The following is a 15,914-nucleotide window of genomic DNA, read 5'->3' on the forward strand; positions in this document are numbered from 1 at the left end:
CTGATGAATGAGAGTTTTGCTTGAGTAAAGATGCCATAGTTTGCATTTAGTAGTGAATAATTCTAAGTATTTAATAGTCTAGAAAGAGGAAGAGAATGCTTTCCATAGCAATGAACTTCTTTGTGTATCTAAAGAAAACATTTTTAGATTTCTTTTGATAGTCATTTTTTGTCATTGTTCATCAGACATTGTGCTGATTAGTTTGTGTGTACTGATGTGATGAGCTTGTCTGTATTCTCAGCCCAAATTGTTATGACTAAAGTGATTTGGAATGTCAGGTCTCAAGTGTAAACATCTTAGGGTATGGATGCCCTCTGCTGGATATTGCAGAATTGAGTATACTGGATACATGATCATAAAATGTTGCAATGTATTTACCAGCTCACTTCTGCTTTTTGCTATATCCTGTAAATTTGTGGTTTGATTCCCCCACCCTTACCCCTTTTTATTTAATCAAAGTTATACAATATGTAGCCTTGTCACTAAGGAAATAGTGAAAGATAAAAATATAATAAATATTAGAAATGCTTTTTTTATATTTTTCTATAGCAGGCTGTGTTACAAATAACTGATATTTATATTGAATTGAAGCAAATTATCGCATTTCTAAATTTTAAAATGCTACAACATTATATGTACTTCTGCTAAAAGTGCAAAGAGCACTGAGGGCTGGGGAAATGGAACCAAAAAGAAAATAGAAGCAATTTTATATTTGATTTTGAAATAAATTAAAAGGTGACTAAATAATTCTTTATGTAGGACCAGTTTGATGGGAGATTCATGTAAGACCTGAGGTAACCTTATAGTCAGACTGCTAAAATGCTAGTTTTTTGTGCTTTTAATTTTTTGTTTATAAATTATGACATAAGCACTGAAAGCATCAGTGACTCCGAAGTTCTCTGTATTTTAACCAGGTAAAATGCTAATGCAGAGGACACACCTGCTTATCATTGTACCCCTTTGAATGGAAGGTATTCCTAAATTGGTGTGGTCTCTTGTTGGATTAATATACTGTTAAAGCTAAAAAAAATGAGATTACAAGACTTGTTTTACTTTTAGGACAAAATACAGCCATCTAGTCAGAATGAGTTTTGTTGATAATGATTAGATGTGGATTTGACTCATCATCCTAAAGATAAGACTTCTAATTGATCTCTTGATCCCTAGCCATGTCCAACATGGTTTGTTTTAGTAACCTTTTAATAAAGGTTTAGATAGGGGAGTCTAAAGATTTAAAGCCTGTACACATAGGTTGTATCAAGGTTTATTGTCTTCTTTCAGTTCTGCTCCTTTCATGGCCTTAGATATGTATCTGGCTTGTTTTAAAGTGATTCTGTTTTCATGCTTGAGTGAAAACCCAGGTTTCCAGATACATGATAAAAATCTCCTGAGCCATAGTCCCCTAACAAATGATAAGGAATTACCTTTGAATATACTGCAATTAAAAAACTATGAGGTTTGTTTAGGATAACAAAATATGCAACATTTACTTTCTACTCCTATGTTTTGCTTAAAAATTCAGGCATTATCACAGAAATGTTTCTTTTTTATTGCATACTCATATAAACTTTGACCCTTTTTGTTACCTTGATACTCACTCCAGTAAGATTCTATGATTCTAGGCAGTATTTGGTCCTGCCATGCGGGCAGGGGACTGGACTCGATGACCTCTCGAGGTCCCTTCCAGTCCTAGAATCTATGAATCTATGAATATTTACTATTTTGTAATGATTATTTATTCTCAGGATTATCTTTTGATATTTGCAAGTGCCAGAGCTGGATGCTGGTAGGATATGGTGCATGCATTTACTAGCGATGTCTGCCTCCCTCCAAAATAAAATTGAGTGAAATTCTGTGGACTCTGTCATGGAGGTTTTCCGACTTGATGGTCATCCCTCCCAGCCTTAAAATCTGTGAATCTATGAAAAAAAAAGGAAGGGAATTATGAGTTCAGAGGCATTTTAAATTTAGGAAAGATTATTATTTAAAAGAAAAATAGCCTTTCACCTCTACACATTGGAGTTGAGTTGAATAGTTGTTCATTAGTGAAACATATTTGGTTGACCTGAGATTAGTTTCTGTAGAATAAACAGTTTTATGAGGTAAACAAATTTAGAGGTCCATCACACTGAGGTAATAAGATTTCTTTAACCCATGAAATGTAATTTCTTCAAAGCCCATTGAATATCACAAACTATTTTTGTTTAAACACTTTCTTCATGAAAATTCAGTGAGTTTGTTACATTTGTATTCTGCTCCCAGTTAGTGAATGTACTGGATACAAAACACGTTTCATTGCTCATTACTTGCATGTTTCTATTACTGTTAAAAAATGATAATACTGTCCTGTGCACTGATTAAGGGCCTTATCCTGCAAGGTGTTGAATACCTGTTGCAAAGTGATGAGCAATTTCAGCTCTCACTGAAGTCAGTGGGAGCTGGAGGTACTCACCTCTCACAAGATCAGACCCTTAATGTATAGTGGTTATATAGTAATATATTATCAAGACAAGTAGTAACTCTCAATGGCACGAGTAAATGGTTTTATTCTTACAAACTCAAAAGATCTGAAAGAATGGGACTTCTCGAGGAATAAGGTACTGTTTTATATAAAAAAAGTAGAACAAGTTGGCCCCTAGTACATTGTCAGCAGTTTCTTATTGTTACCATTTTAAGTGCCAATTTTTCAAGACTTTTTCATTTAAAAAGCACACTAACAAAAAGCCATGCTGTTATATACTGTAGTAGATGGGTAGATTACGAAGATGGGATGTGTAAGCAGCTTGCCTCAGTCTTTTGACTTGGGATCAATATTTTATGAACCTGCAGGCACTGTCCCCGCAGCTGACATTGGCCATGATTCCTGGCCAATGGGAGCTGCTAAGCCAGCGATCTGGGCGGAGGCAGCGCTCAGAGCTGCTTGGCCACGCCTCCGCCTAGCAGTTGAGCAAGGGGGATGTCGCCGCTTCCAGGGAGCCCTCCAGGAAAGCGCTGCCCAGAGCTCGCCTTACCCCATCCCGTGCCCAAACCCCCTGCCCACCCCACACCCAAACTCTGCTGCTTCTGTGGGAGGGGCCATGGGGTGGGTCGTGGTCACCCGAGACTGCCCCAGCAGCGGCTGGTGCATTTGGCGCAGGGACTGCCTGAGCTGTCCCTGAGCCAGGCTCACCGGCCGCTGCAGAAGTCATGGAGGTCACGGAATCCGTGACTTCTGTGACCTCGTGACAAACTCGCAGTCTTAACCAGGGCCCCATTGTGCTACACACTGCATAAACACAGAACAAATATTAGACTTTAGTGAAACTTGCTTAGGAATGCAGTCTTGAGCAGGAGGCATTTGCGGGGCCCACATTCTTGCTACATTTTCATTTGGCTTTGACAGCATAAAGAGTTCATGCCTTTGATTCTTTACACACCTCCTCTGTATCCCACAACTTGCAACTCTATCCCTGCAATGTAAGCAGTAGGCAATAGGGGGTGCATTAGGACTGAACATGTGTAACCTGGTAATGCGTGTGGAGTAGCCCCTTGGCTACTGCCTGGTCCTTGGGATATGCAAGAAATAGACTCACCTATTTAAGAATAAAATCAAGATCAATGAGTTGAATTAGTGACTAACTATGAATTTCCTTGCTTTAGGTTGTTTGTCAGTTCCTTAATGTTATTTTAGTGTAGGTTTTTAGGATTTAATTTCCTTTATATTTTGATGGTACTGTTTAAAAAAAAAAAATAATCTCCCCTTGCATTGGCATCGTAAAGTCTCTAGGAACCGTTACTGTTTACTGCATGTCAATGTAAGTGCAAAAAGGCTCTTTCATTTAAAACAAAAGAAAACAAAACGTTCTTCCACTAATATTGTGTAAACATCTCTGGCACATTTTAACTGGGTTTGATGCCATTAAAATTATTGGGATTACTACTTCCCTTGATTTTATATCTAGTTTGTGGGCCCTTCTTTAGATCTGATTCAGCGTCACATATCGTTGTTTTGTGTTGCACAAATTACAAATTTAGCTTAAAATCTGCAGGATTTTTCTTACTGTCAGTACTTCACATGTAATACAAAGAATGAAACAGCTCATTGACATGATACTTCCATTACCATTGGATACGATTGTAGTGTAAATCATGCTATGCAAAACCCCATTGAAATAAATGGGATATAATGCATTATGCTTTCTAGACATAAAAGTATGAGAGAAACATAGATAGCTCCAATTCCTGTGCCCAGCTGGACTAACTGGGTTGGATGTCTGTGTGCAGGCAGAAGGAAGAAGAATTATACCTCTGCTTCAGGACACTGTGGCATGTCTATGCTGCAGCAGGGAGCCTGCCAGCCTGTGTAGACATACTTGGCTAGCTAGACTCAGGCAAACATGCTAAAAATAGCCATGTAGATGCTCAGGCTGTGTCTTGGGCTCTCAAGCCCACCCGGTTTCTGAGGTCTGAGCTTGGGTGGGTAGCCCAAGTTATGGCCCAAGCTGCAACATCTGTACTGCTATTTTTAGCCCACTAGCTTGAGCTGAGCTAGCAGTAGTCTGTCTATCCAGGGTGGGAGGCTCACTCACAGCAGCAGTTTAGACGTACCCTACTAGAGCTGATCTACAGATGTTGCTAAAGCCCAATAGCCTCTTGGGTCCTTTTGCACTTGCTCCATGGTGGACAATGGCTATTGAATCTGTTTGGCAGCAAATCCACCTACTCTGCCCTCTCTCCCTGCACAGGACTAGTCTCCAATATACACAACGGATGTGCACATCTGTTCTGGCTCCTGGACTCCTGCAATGCACTGCACCCTTTCCACCATTCCAAAATATAATGAGCAGCATGATAAGAAAGCCAAAACAGTATGAAAAGTAGCAGTTCCACAAAAGGAATAGCAACTGTTCAAACGTGAAAGGGGCTGGTTGAATTCTCTTCCCCCCTCCCCGGCATATAATGAAGAGTGGGGCTGTTCTGGTTTTGCTTTCTTAGAGGGAAAAGATGTCAAGGCTGAGAACTTGTATTTTAAATTTAGTCTGATTGAAAATTTGAGTAATTTTAATTTATAATCTCTAATAATTAAAATGAAAATCCTGACAGACTGAAACACTGCTATTGTAAGATCATCATCATAGAATATCAGGGCTGGAAGGGACCTCAAGAGGTCATCTAGTCCAACCCCCTGCTCAAAGACAATCCCCAGACAGATTTTTGCCCCAGATCCCTAAATGGCCCCCTCAAGGATTGAGCTCACAACCCTAGGTTTAGCAAGCCAATGCTCAAACCACTGAGCACCCTGTTGCTTGTGCTATCCAATAGGCTCCACATTAGTGGTGAGTTAAATGATTCTTGATGCCTATCTATATAAGGGCCAATCCTGCATTTCCTGTGCACCGAAACTCCAACAGACATCAGGGAAGTATAGAAGTATGTGGAGAATATAGAGTCAGGCCAAAAGTCTCATGATCCTAATGATGATGTAAATTAAACCTTATTATTTGTATATTAAGAACATATTAATAACATTGTGCATTGTATATTGATCAAATATGAAACTATATGTAAAGTTGAGAAAAATTTTTTCCATTTCAAACCAAAAAGTTGCTCGTAACTTTCTCCAAAATATACTTTAGGTTTGACATTTATCATGCTTGGTGATTTTTCCCTCTCCTTAATTTGTCATTCTCCTTGGGTGGACCAATCAGCCCATCCTTGAGATGCTCTTGAGACACCCTTTCTTCCATGGCTAGTGAATGCAGAATTCAGGAAGAGGAGACAAACATCAGATTTCAAAAAATGTGAGAAAATACTTGATGATGAAATAAGAAGTGGATCTGAACCAAAACCCCAGATCTGAATAGCCCCAAATTCTGAGCTGTTCAAATTCCAACTCAACTCAAATCATATTTTTTTAACTGGCCTTCTCTTTGTCATGGACTAAAGCAAAACCAAAATCTAAATATGAAATCTCGGAGTGTTGGAAATCTGGATCTCAATTTTACTGCTTGAACTCATCTCTAGAAAAATCTGTCAGACATGAAATCAAAATAAACATTGAACTTAAATCATCTATAACAATAGCTGTGCTTCCTTTTTCCTTAGCAGATGGAAAGAGTTGCCTCATGTCTCCTTATTCTGCATACTAAAGACAAGGTGCCCTATCTCTCAGGGCAAAGGAAAATATAGTGGAGAATTAGATGACTTGCATTTATGCTTTGGAAGTTGCTTAAATTTTCTACTTAATTTGATTAATTTTTCAAAGTGCACCATGGAGAGGCAAGTGGCTTCTTTATTGATTGATTGTCAATCCTATGCTGCTCTCTTTCTTACAGTAAAACTAAAATGCTAGCAAATGTAGCTTAAGCAATCATTTAGTTCAGTTTAGATAAGCAATATTTTTGTTTCTTGGGGGGGTGTTTATAGAGTATAAAACTGCAGATTCAATGTTTTTGTCAGAAAAGAGGAGCTGCATGTTGTTCGTTCTTTGTTTATAGTTAGTTTGATTGGCATACATTGTGTCAATTAATTGAAAAGATTTTTTTTAAATTACTTCTGTTAATAATAAAGATGCTTTCTGTACATTATTTTAAAAGCACGGCATGCATCAAAGTTATTTAACACTCTTCTGTAGGTCAGCTACATTTATGAAGCTTTGATTCAATTGTCAGAACATAAAGCCACATAAGGATATATCTTTTGTTACATGTACTCAGTGCTAGAAACGGTTGGCACATTTTAACATTTGGTCCTCTAGGTAGAAAAATTAATCAAATGTCTGACAAGATTTTTTCTTGGTCTGTATTTCAAGCTCCCCTCCACCCTTTGCTTACAGCAAATATTACTAACGGGTACTTTTAGTTTTTAAATTATGGACATCAGTACTCCATGCAGTAAAAGACTTGAGCGATTAATGCTACCCTTATGCCTCTTTTGAGTAGTTTTAGCCATGGGGCTTGGCACTGCCACCATTGTCTTTGTGCCAAAAAATATCCGCAGCGGCTGCCGCATTCTAGTACTAGAGGGTTGTCTCGAAAATTCCGCAGTGAATGCGTCGGGTTTCTACATCACTGTAGACTCTCTTTTAAAACATTTTTTTAAAAATAATCTTTAGCTTTTACAAACCTTAGTTAGAAAACACACACCACACACTGTTGTGTTAGGGTAACTAAAAACGATACGTAGCGTACAGTAAATGGAGAAATTCAGGAGAAGCTTTTGTATTTGTGATCACAAATAGTTATTTTAAGAGCCTACTCTAGCATATTATCAGCACTCTTGCAAATTTTATTATCTGAAACAAATGTGCCAGTGAATTTTAAGCAGAAAATCAACATCAAGACTGTAGCTAATTTTAAATGGACAGTTTATACAAAAGATATTTTTCCTACAAAATGAAGTGTCATTACAAAAAAAATGTTAATTTCATAATTACAATTGATCGTGAATGTGTGTGTGTGTGTGTGTGTGTGTGTGTGTGTGTGTGTGTGTATTTAAATGTTTTTTTGATTTTCTGAAAAATTGTGGTTTTGTTCTTAATAGAGAATCAGATTTCTAGCTGTATTTGGGAACAAAAAAAAAAAAAGATGTAATAAAGTTAAGGGCTTACACTATCAGAATGAAATGTTTTCACTCATGATCTCCAAAGCTATCTGTTTGGTGGTAAAAGTGGATGCTACAGATGAAATCTTTACAAGGAGCATAATCCTTAAAAAAAAAAAAAGTCAATCTCCTGCTGGCTGCTGTGCTGCTTTGGTACCTCACAGACTTCGACAGAGTCCTGGACGAGTGCCCATTGATGTCATGGAAACACTCAAATTACTGAGAATGATTCATGTCTATGCTGTTCTCTTATCCTCCCCCACACAAATAGAAGTAGATTTTTAACCCTGACAACTTGTAATTTGCAGTGGGTTTATTTTTATATCTGGATAAATATTTTTTAACAACTGAAATTAAGATGAGGCAGCTTGTATCCGATATGATAGTAAAGAAGACGACTGATACCCATGCAACAAATGAGAATTGCTTTCAGAGTTTCTTGTGTTGTGGCTTGTACTTACACACACACACACACACACACACACACACAACCACCCCCATCATCCCTTTTCAATCCTTAGCATTTTTTGTTTGTACTGACTTTCTGACTTTAAAACAAGTAGCCCTATTGGGGTGATGTGAAGTCACATACATAACTCCAGACACATATTGGCAAGATGTTTTCTCGGTACTGGCCCCAGGATTCAAGATTACAATTTGATTGTCATTTCAATATTGTTTTTTGGTTTTTTTTTAGGCTTCCTCTGCACTGAATTTGTAGGGATAACAAAATAGATGTTTCATCCCATTTTTATTACCACACAGAAGTCCTTTTGGAAGTTACTAAATATATACAAACAAATTCTGTATATTGTTGGTTAATTTTTGTGAAGTAATGAGTTTATTTAAAAAACAAGCCACAAAAATTCTTAAATTTTTATACCAAGTTTTTATGCTTTTGTTTTTCACTCCAGGGACTAAAGAAAGAATAGAATATGATTACTTTATCCCAAATCTCTCTTACAGGCCAGACCTCATCAATAATATTTCTCAAGAGATATAATAGCTTTATATATTAAAATAAAAACAGCTGACAAAATGGAATAAAGTATGTATAGGATAATTTTAAGAACCATTAAAACTTACTGCATACATTTTCTGTGTAATAATCTGACACAACATAGGTATTATCTCTATAAAAATCAGAAAAACTGCTAAATTATGTCTTGTTCAATTGACTGAAAATGAGATTTAGTAATAGTTTAAACTACCATTCAACACTTGTCTTCAAGAAACACAATTTTGTCTTCTTAGTCCACTTGTTCGTTTTTTTCCCAACACAAAATGCTGACAAAACTACAAGCTTTGCTTGATCAATGGATATGTTTGTTATTACTACAGCATGATGTTCCAAATAAAGAAACGTTTTTGTCAGGAAACTGTTTTGTAATGAATGTGTCCTTGGTAGTGATATTGAATAAATGATTCACTTTGAATTGGTAATGTAGTGTGTATAGCCAGTTATTACAATTTATTATAGGTTTGATTGGGAAACAATCTGAACCTTAGATCTGGGTTCCCAGGTGTTGTTGACATTAATATAAGTTGCATGTGTAACATCTGGCCCTTAGTAGCAAGTATTGTATGTGGCATTTTCTATGTTCCTATCTGTAATAAGAGCTTCAGAATTATCAACAGTGCCCTTAGTGATCTTTGATTTGTTCTTGTACATTTTGTCTGATAATCATCCTACCATCCCCCTGTCATTATCCTCACCAACTCACGGGCCCTTTATGCTAGTATGTTTTGTACCAACCTTCCTGATTGTTCTTTGTTCCACTTGGACATTGTTTAGTGATATCCAGCTACAACTTAGCGTTCTGCAGCAACTGTCTCTTTCCTGATCAATTTTGTACAAGACCAGTCTTTCAGTTTATAAAGGATCTTTATTTTACTTTTAAATATGGCATACCTGTAGCCAGTGCTATAGCTTGGCTATTGGATCTGTGTTTTAAGGGCCTACTGAAAAAAATTAGGTACTTAGGGTTGGCATAGAGGCTTGGCATTCACTGGGCCTCTGTTCAAGTCCCAGCACTGCTGGTGCAGTCGGAACTTTGGTGGAGAATGGCAAATTTCCAACCAAATTTCTCTTTCCCAGGTGTAAATTCCATCATCACGTTGATCATGAGGGAATTTACTCTTGGGAAAGAGAGTAAAAAGCAGAATCCTGAACAGTTTCTTTGTTAAATTCGCCATCTGGAGAGCCTATGATTGATTAGCTCTGCCCTCACCAGTGAGTGTCAGTGTAATCAATGGGAATTACTATGTGGGGGTCACATTATAGGTAGCCTGCCTGCTGTGTAAATAAAAAAAAAAAATAGTTCAGCTTGTGAGTGAGAGATGGGGAACAAAAAAAAAGGGGGTACCATTGATGAGGGGGTGAGAAGTCTGTTGCTATAAAGAAATGGTAGAATCCCTTTAAATTACAGTTTTAGGAAGTGTGTGGAGCAGTATGGCTAAGAATAGGAAGCTTATTTCCACGTAATCATACCCAGAATAAAGTGTTAATCCCTTTCTGTTGCCTACGTACAGTATGTGGTCAGAAGTGCCTGTTTTACTTATGCAAACACCGATATGGATATGTAGGTTAATTTCATATGAAATATATAGAGAAGATACATACATTTTGTAACATTTACACACCTATTTATTTTTTATTGACAGGTAAAACCGAAAGGGGGTCATATTCATCATATGGAAGAGACTCAAATTTACAGGGTTGCCACCAGGTAAGTGGTAATCTAGGCAGTGGAAAGGTAGCGATAAATAGCCTGATAAATTAGCTTTGTTTTGTAAAGTTGATTATCCGTTTTGGAGCTTGTCTCCATGATACACAAAACTGTTTGCAAACAGGTATTTCTCAAAAATAATCTTTATCTGCAAATGTGTGTAATACAACTTCTGTCTGAGCTGTTTTAGTGGAGATACAGTTACTGGTTTCTATTAGTATTTAAGTCAACCTACTAGTATCTCTTAGGCCATTGTCAACTATTGATTACTGTCCTTTGAAACAATGTTGTACTGTTTCAGCATAACAGTTCCTTCCTAATGGCACAATTTAAGACATTATAAAAGTGGAAACACACCGCAGAGCATGTGTCAAACCCTGGTTTTGGATGGCTATTGCAATAAATTATAGTTTTCACAGAGTCTGTATGATGTTGTGTGAAAACAGGGTTGTACTGAGGGATAAAAATGTCTGTGAAAATATGATTTGTTGTCCCTTTTTGTTTCTGAATTGTTTTTGGCTGGAAGTCAAGGCCAGCAGGCTAACAGCAAAGCCGTCTCAAGGGAAGCATGCGTGAGCTAGAAAAATAAGAGTAGTTTAATTAAATAATAAAATGCCAATGTAATACAAAGGTATAGCATGTGTGTGTTTGTGCCTCTGTGCACTCTGCATTTGCATACTTTTAACTCTCCAGAGAGAGTCTGAGTCTAAAAATACTATCAATAGCCAAAAGTCTAAGCTTTGTTTCAAGACAATTGATTTTTTAAAAAGATGCTTTCTTTTTAATTTCAGTAGCAGTATTAATCACATGTTTAAATTCATTTTGTTTTCTGAACAGTGCTAAGCTTCCTTTCCTTTTTATAAGTGCACTAGTTTCTTACTTTGGAAAAGTATTGAAAGAAGTTAATAACCCTTTTTAAAATTCAAAGCTTTATACTTTTTTAATTCTGCCAAACCCACAAAAAGCATATTATTTCCCTAATGGAAAGGGGAATACTTGCTCCCTTCATATGGCCATGTTCTTTAATAATTCTTTAATAATACAGGGAAACAATATACTTTAAATTAAAGAAAAACATGTTTAATTTAGCATAGAAAAAAGGTAAGCAGCCCCAGTAATTAAATAGAAGTTTGCCTTCAAAGTGCACACACGTATCTTTACTATATCTTGTAAAGCTGACATTCCACTCCCTTCCCTACATCTGTTAGCTATTTCAAGTTTTGACTCTCCGGCATACTCAGATATGCCATCAGCTCCATCCAGTTCTGTAGCTAAAGATTTGTTGAGATGAGACCAACTGTGGCTGGGTCAGGGACTGAGTACTGCACATGTTATAAAGCGCAGTTCATCCCTGTTTATTTGGAAAGAATTCCACAGGAAAGAAATTTGCAGCCATTCCAGTGTAACGGAAATATCTTTGGAATGTGAGTGCAAACGTTCAGTGCAGATAGCTTGGGCAAGGAGCCTCTCAGTGCTATGTCTAGTGTAAAGCTTTCAATTCCTGTAGAAGGTCTGTTCCGAGGTATCTGGTTTCGGAGGGCCAAGGCAGAGGTCATTAGAATTTTGGGGAGAAGGAGGTTGACAGCATGCTTCCCTTTTGCAGATGGTGATTGAACAGGCTATTTTCAGTGGGGGCCCCTTTTGTTGGCCAATGAGACAATAGTCTTGCTTGTCCCTGCTTCTTTTCTTACTGATAGGAATTGGCATGATTCCTTACAGCCATCAAGATTTCCTCTGCTGAGTAAGAGGCCTCTTCACTTGAGAAATCATCATTCAAATTGGTTGAGTTTTTCAATGCTTTATATACAAAATAACGTATACTGGGCTTAAATTGGAAAGGGATAATTAGGGAATACTTTTTTCCATGTTTAGAGCAAAACTATAACATTTTAAATACTACACAGAGCAGACAGAAAGGATAGGGATTCCTCCTTGTACATGTTTACCAATCCAGCCATGAACATATATGCATATTTATACACTTACCTGCAAATACCTATTTGATTATGGACACTACTATAGACTTTAAAAATCTAAGCCTTAATGTATTTGAAATAAATTACAGAATTATTGAAGTTCTCACAATACATAGATAAATGCAGAAAATTTTAGGGTAAAACTTATAATTCCATCATTGTCTCAATTGAAACAACTATGTTAGTTCTATATTCATTTTAGAATTCAGTTCAGTATAGTCCTTCTTTTAAAATCCCTTCATACTTAGATCTGGTCTGTTTCTATTACCAGCCCACATCCCTGCACTCATTTACCACTGATTTGATCACATGCTTTCTCTGTCCATATTGTCTTATCACTCGTGGTGCAAGAGTCTTCTTCTTCACAGCCTAGCCACCTTCCTGTTTCTTTCCTTCTCACCAACTCACTGTATCATTTCAACTCTCATCTGAAAATATACATTTTCCCTTTGATTATATTTTTTAATTTCTCTTTCACTCTGTTATTATTGAGCTCTATCTCACAGTACTTACAGTAATGTGAGAAATATTTTAGGGCTCTAGAAAGACATAATACCCAAAAAAGTTGTGTTAAGTCTTCCTTAATACCCTGTATGAAGAGTTGTGCTGCAATCCCTATATTCACTGAAGTGATTTAAGGATGACTGATGAGCACAGATCAGTATATTCTTGAATCTGGAGCCAAAAAGGCCAACCTCAGAAACTAAGAGCTCCTATGGAAACTCCAGGAGACACTTTGCCAGAAGCAGGTGCATATATTATTACTTACCCTATGGTCCTGCCTAGGAGGCCCAGCTGAGATGGATGCTCCATTGTGCCAGATATAGTAAAAACACACAGTGAGACACTGTCCCTGCCCTGAAGAGTTTACAATGTAAATTGGCAAAGGGTGGGGAAAAGGATGTATTATTAACTCTATTTGATAGATGAGGAGTTGAGGCACAGAGGGATTAAGTAGTTTGTCCAAGGTCACACAGGAAGGCTGTCACAGAGCCACCAACTGGCCCAAGATCTCCTGAGTCCTAGATTCATGCCTTAATCACCTGACCATGCTTATTCTCAAGGAGTGTCAGAGTGCTTTTAGCACGTGATTCCTTAGCAACTTCTTTTGACGGAGTGACCAATCAGCAAGCAGATTAAACCCTTAAAGATGAACTGCCTGTTGCGTGTTGTGAACAGAATGGCCACCTGGGAGAAACAGGAAGCAGAATTCCTCTATTTTCTTACTAAAGAATATATTGCACTGGGTAGATGGTGACTCACAGACAAAATAGACCTGCCACTGATTATTAGTTTCCCTCTTAGCTGACAGAGAGAAAGACCCCTGGAGTGTCCCATTCCCTTTTGTCTGTGGTTCATCTGGGGAAGGACAGTCTTAGAGTGCCTATTGAGTGAATTCTGTTGCCCAGTTATTTATAAAGAGACAGACCACTTCCATGCATCATGGCCAGAGTTCTCAACATGTGACCCAAAAAAGAAACCACTGAGCCCCCTTAGTTCCTCTATCATATACCACTTGAGCTGGTATAAATAGCTATTGTCAGACTGCTGGAAAGGGTAGATGGATTATTTCACTAGTCCTTCATACCTGTCTCTGTGATGGTCCTGGTCATTGCAAGATAACTGATTCAAGTATTTTCCTGAATGGGGTTATTAACTGAAGTCCTCATGGATCGTGGGACCAACTGGGCTTACTTGGAGTTGAGTTAGTGTGCACATCATTCCATCCTTGTTAATTAGTTTAACTGCAACCTTAAGACGATGTTCTAAAAATGTGTAGAGACTGAATACAAAAAGGATTCAGCTAAGTTGTTACCATGCTAGTCTTTTGTAGTACCCACTGTTCCTTAGGCTTCCCAGGTTTCTCACTTATAAGAATTTGACTTGAGCTCAACAAATATTGGAAAAAAACATTACAAGAATCAGGCATGTGGTATTCCAAACATGGATAGACATCATGCAAGGTGATAACGAGAGCAGGTAAAGTAAATCACCAATGTTCAAACAGGAAGGAGAAAAATATCTACCCTATGAACCTGTTAGAATCCTGGCAGGTACAAGAATGACAGTTGGTTAATCTTAAGGATAGACCATTAGATTTAGGCTTCCAGATAATAGAACTGTCAGGGTTCCCTCCCCACTCTAAGCTCTAGTGTACAGGTGTGGGGACCCGGATTTCCCCTCTAGGCAAAACTTGAAAGTTACAAAAACAGGGATAAACCTCCCTCTTAGCACAGGGAAATTTCACAAGCTAAAACAAAAGATAATCTAATGCATTTCCTTCCTATTACTTACAATTTGTAATCTTAGAGGCCTTTAGTTCAGGTATGGCTTCAGAAAATGTATTTTCCCTGCCCTGATTCCTCGCTGACCCGGAGACAACACAAAAGAACACAAAACAGAAAACCTTCCCCCACAGATTTGAAAGTATCTTCTCCCCTCATTGGTCCTTTTGGTCAGGTGCCAACCAGGTTACTTGAGCCTCTTAACCCTTTACAGGTAAAGGAGGGATTTTATGCTACCTTTAGCTGTATGTTTATGACAAGAACTATCAGGAACCATTAAAGTATCAATAGTTGAGGACTAGGAGCAATCTAGAAACCTATTGGAAGCTTTCAAGGATGTGTTTTTGTTCGTATTGGGAAGATGTCACTTACTGTCCCATCACATCTAAGGTAAAACCTGAATACCAGAGACAGTTTGGGAGTAATAGCATATACAGTACAGCACATGCTAAAGCTTGGGTTTATCACCAAATCCTGAGTGACTGGTATCGTCACATGCCCCTTCTTGCTAAACCTGAGAGGAGTGTGCAGATTTGTGTTGACTTATGATCCATATCTAGTGCTCTGTATAGGCGAGTTCCTGGACCAAGTAGGATAGCAACATTAGACTTGCTATCCTATTAATTTTGTCTTAAAGAAAACTTTCTCCACCTAAAAACAGCAGCAGCCAAGGCCTGGACTCTCCATTCCTTCACCCAATTGACATTAGCGAGATGTAAACTCTACTACACAGTACCCTATTTACCTCAAGGTGATTTTTAGTTCAAAGACTAGGACCTACTCCTGCTGTCCTTGAAGACAAAGCAAAACTTCAGTGGGAACAGGAACAGCAGGCCCCTTATGGGAATCATTCAATTCCATTAAAGATGAAAAAATCTACGAAACTAGCATGATTGTGACCAAGTCAATTCTCAAATATTAGGTGGAATCCCAGCTCCACTGAAACTCCCATTGCTTTCAATGGGACCAGGAATTCACCCATTGTCTTAATGCTGTCCTGCTTACCATTTCCACCAAATGGGGATTTTTAGTATGTTGGTATAAGGAGAGGTTATAGAATTTATTGATCTAACAGTAATGCTTCTTGTTTTTTGGATAGCTAATGTTTTACACAAGGTAGAACAATACGCCTAGTTCCTGACCCAAAGCGTTTAGTCTAAATCAGCACTTAATAAACTCAGTTTAAACAGCTGCAGGTATAAAAGAGTTATGTGAAATGATTGTGACATAGAATCAAATCTTAAAAATAGTTTGTTTTATCAACAGCTCTAATAAGGGGGCTTAATTCACTGTGATGTCACTGATATGTCTCCAGAGGAAACCGAAGCATGTTCTAGTGGGTC

General features: G+C 37.8%; 1 protein-coding gene across 12 annotated transcripts in view; it reads left to right on the forward strand.

Moving 5' to 3' along the window:
• TCF4 (transcription factor 4) overlaps window positions 1-15,914 on the forward strand; it is a 330,874-nt gene that overhangs the window by 158,785 nt on the left and 156,175 nt on the right. For all 12 annotated transcript variants that reach the window (XM_054032796.1, XM_054032800.1, XM_054032797.1 and 9 more), the window contains one exon: window positions 10,246-10,310. In XM_054032796.1, coding sequence (XP_053888771.1) covers window positions 10,246-10,310 — 65 coding nt within the window. The remainder of the gene's footprint in view (window positions 1-10,245; window positions 10,311-15,914) is intronic.

The sequence above is a fragment of the Malaclemys terrapin genome, chromosome 6, assembly GCF_027887155.1.
Source record: "Malaclemys terrapin pileata isolate rMalTer1 chromosome 6, rMalTer1.hap1, whole genome shotgun sequence".
Lineage (NCBI taxonomy): Eukaryota > Metazoa > Chordata > Testudines > Emydidae > Malaclemys > Malaclemys terrapin.